The sequence below is a fragment of the Fukomys damarensis genome, unplaced genomic scaffold (genome assembly GCF_012274545.1).
Source record: "Fukomys damarensis isolate Sample0158 unplaced genomic scaffold, DMR_v1.0_HiC HiC_scaffold_39, whole genome shotgun sequence".
Lineage (NCBI taxonomy): Eukaryota > Metazoa > Chordata > Mammalia > Rodentia > Bathyergidae > Fukomys > Fukomys damarensis.
Genome location: NW_022900951.1, coordinates 43,161,775 through 43,164,071, shown reverse-complemented (window position 1 = coordinate 43,164,071; position 2,297 = coordinate 43,161,775). Strand labels below are relative to the sequence as shown.

At 55.9% G+C, this 2,297-nt stretch overlaps 1 protein-coding gene across 1 annotated transcript in view; it reads left to right on the top strand.

The window, feature by feature from the left end:
- Positions 1–2,297, top strand: part of Syp (synaptophysin) — a 14,076-nt gene that overhangs the window by 1,410 nt on the left and 10,369 nt on the right. Inside the window, exons 3-4 of the mRNA XM_010606315.2 lie at positions 473–850; positions 1,787–1,911. Of these exons, the coding sequence (XP_010604617.2) occupies positions 473–850; positions 1,787–1,911 (503 nt within the window). The remainder of the gene's footprint in view (positions 1–472; positions 851–1,786; positions 1,912–2,297) is intronic.

Genomic DNA, 2,297 nt, shown 5'->3' with positions numbered 1-2,297 from the left:
GAGCGGCAGAAGGGGTGGGGGTGGGGTGGGGGAGGGCTGGCACCCGCCCCTCCCAGGGACTGCACCCCAGTAGATGACCACCCCTTCTCCCAGCGGGGACCTAGGGAGACCATCGGATTTTCCTCTCCAGAACCCCCAGGCTTCTCTTCCTCAACTCATCCAGGGAAGCCTTGTCCCAGCTCTCCCCCACCTTAGTGGAGACCCTCTCCGCCAACTCAATCTTCTTCACCACCTCGGAACCTCCTTCCCCTCCCTGACCAGTACCAACTGGTCCCCAATCCCATCCCCTCAGACCCCCTCCACCATGCGACTCACCTTTCCTGCTGCAGACCCCTCCCCCATCGTAGCCGCCCGCCTGCCGCCTTGTTCTGACTCACCTTCACCACTTGCGACCCCTCCCCCACCTCAGAGAACCCCAACTCCTTCCTCACCCTCTTCACACGATCTCCTTCCCTCTCTGGTTCGCCTGTAAGGTTTCCAGACCTTCCTTCCCTACCTAGTCCAGACCCCATCCTCACCTTCCTCACCCGGACCCCCTCTGCCATCTGACTTCACCATCACCCCAGACTTCTCCACCCCTCCTGAACCCTGGGGTCTTCGGACAGAGACCCTGGCGCTCACATCTGCCCCAAGGTGTCGCTTTCTCCTCGCTCCCTTTCCAAATGTTACTCCTTTCCAGAGGTCACATGCCCCATCCCCAGGGGTCACCACCCGGCAATCTTGCCCCTCACCTCCCTCTCCATACCTCACAACCCCACGCTCTCCCCACTGTTTCTCTCCTCAGCTGGTGGCTGGGGGTCAGTTCCGGGTGGTCAAGGAGCCCCTTGGCTTTGTGAAGGTGCTGCAATGGGTGAGTGTGGTCCGGGTCATGGGAGGCAGTGCCGGGAGAGAAGGAGGGAGTGAATCTGGAAGAGCTGAAGCAGAGGGGTGGGAGGGTATGAGGGAATTGGGCTCCAGAGAGAAGTCCCAGGGGTCTAAGGCCAGAGGATAGATGGACTGCTGACATAGGGCTGAGGGTACCCCAGTTGTGAAGTGACAGAATGTGACATCCTGCCTCCTCTCTTGAAGTGAGGGAAGGGTGGGGGAGGTGGAGCCTGAAGCTGATTACTGGGGAAGAGATGCAAAGCCAGAGACCCAGAGACAGTGAGGGAGACAGAATGAGAGAGAGGGGCCAGTGGAGACAGAGTTGGAAATACTGAGAAAAAAAAGATGAGAGAAAAGACAGACATAGAAAGGAGACAGAGAAACAGATGCAAAGGGAAGCAGACACAGGGAAAGAAGCAGGAAATGGGAGGCAGAGAGAAAAGGAAAAGGGAAAACCAACACACAAGGAAAGAGGCACAAGGGAGACAGCAAGAACCATACAGAAACTGCATAAGAGACAAAGATGGTCTATGAACAGAAAGACACCAACACAGAGCGAGACAGAGAAGAGACACCCAAGATGCGAGGGCAAAGGCAGAGAGAATCAAGACACATAAAGAGATACTGAAAGAACTAGAGACACAGTGAAACACAGAAAACACCAGACAAAAACAAGCGAGAGAAATGGGAATGGAGGCTAGAACAGAGAGAAGTAGGGACTGAGCACATGGAGACAGAAGGAAAGACTCAACCACACCCCTATAATCAGCTTGTGCTTGGACCCATTGAGCCCTGATTAGGGGGTGGGGGTGGGGACCTCTCCATCTGCTGCCTGTGCTGGGCCCCATCTGTCCAGAGGAGGGCACCACCCTCACACGTGCACACAGCCTCTCTATGACCATCCCCATCCTTGCTACCCAAGGTCTTTGCCATCTTCGCCTTTGCCACATGCGGCAGCTACGACGGGGAGCTCCGGCTGAGCGTGGAGTGTGCCAACAAGAACAAGAGTGACCTCAGCATTGAGGTCGAATTTGAGTACCCCTTCAGGTGTGCCCCCACCCTAGGGTGCCCACAGACCTGAGAGAGGCAGGGGTTGGGGGTGGGACTGGCCAGTGTACCTCCTTCCCAATAGCCTTTACCCAGCCCCCACCCCAAGAGGGCACAGCCACTGGGATCACTGCCCATGCACTGAGCACCTGCTATGTACCTGGCACTGCTCTGGATATCTGGGGCCATGTGGTGAGCAAGACAGACACAGGCTGTCGCCCTCTGGTCTGTTCTAGTGAAGGGAAAGGGTAAGGAACAGGCAATAAACAAAATTCAAAAGTAAAAGATGGAGCTGGGGATGTGGTTCAGTGGTAGAGCTCATGCCTAACATCCACAAGTCCTTGGGTTCCATCCCCGGCACCACTAAAGGGAAAATATATATATAT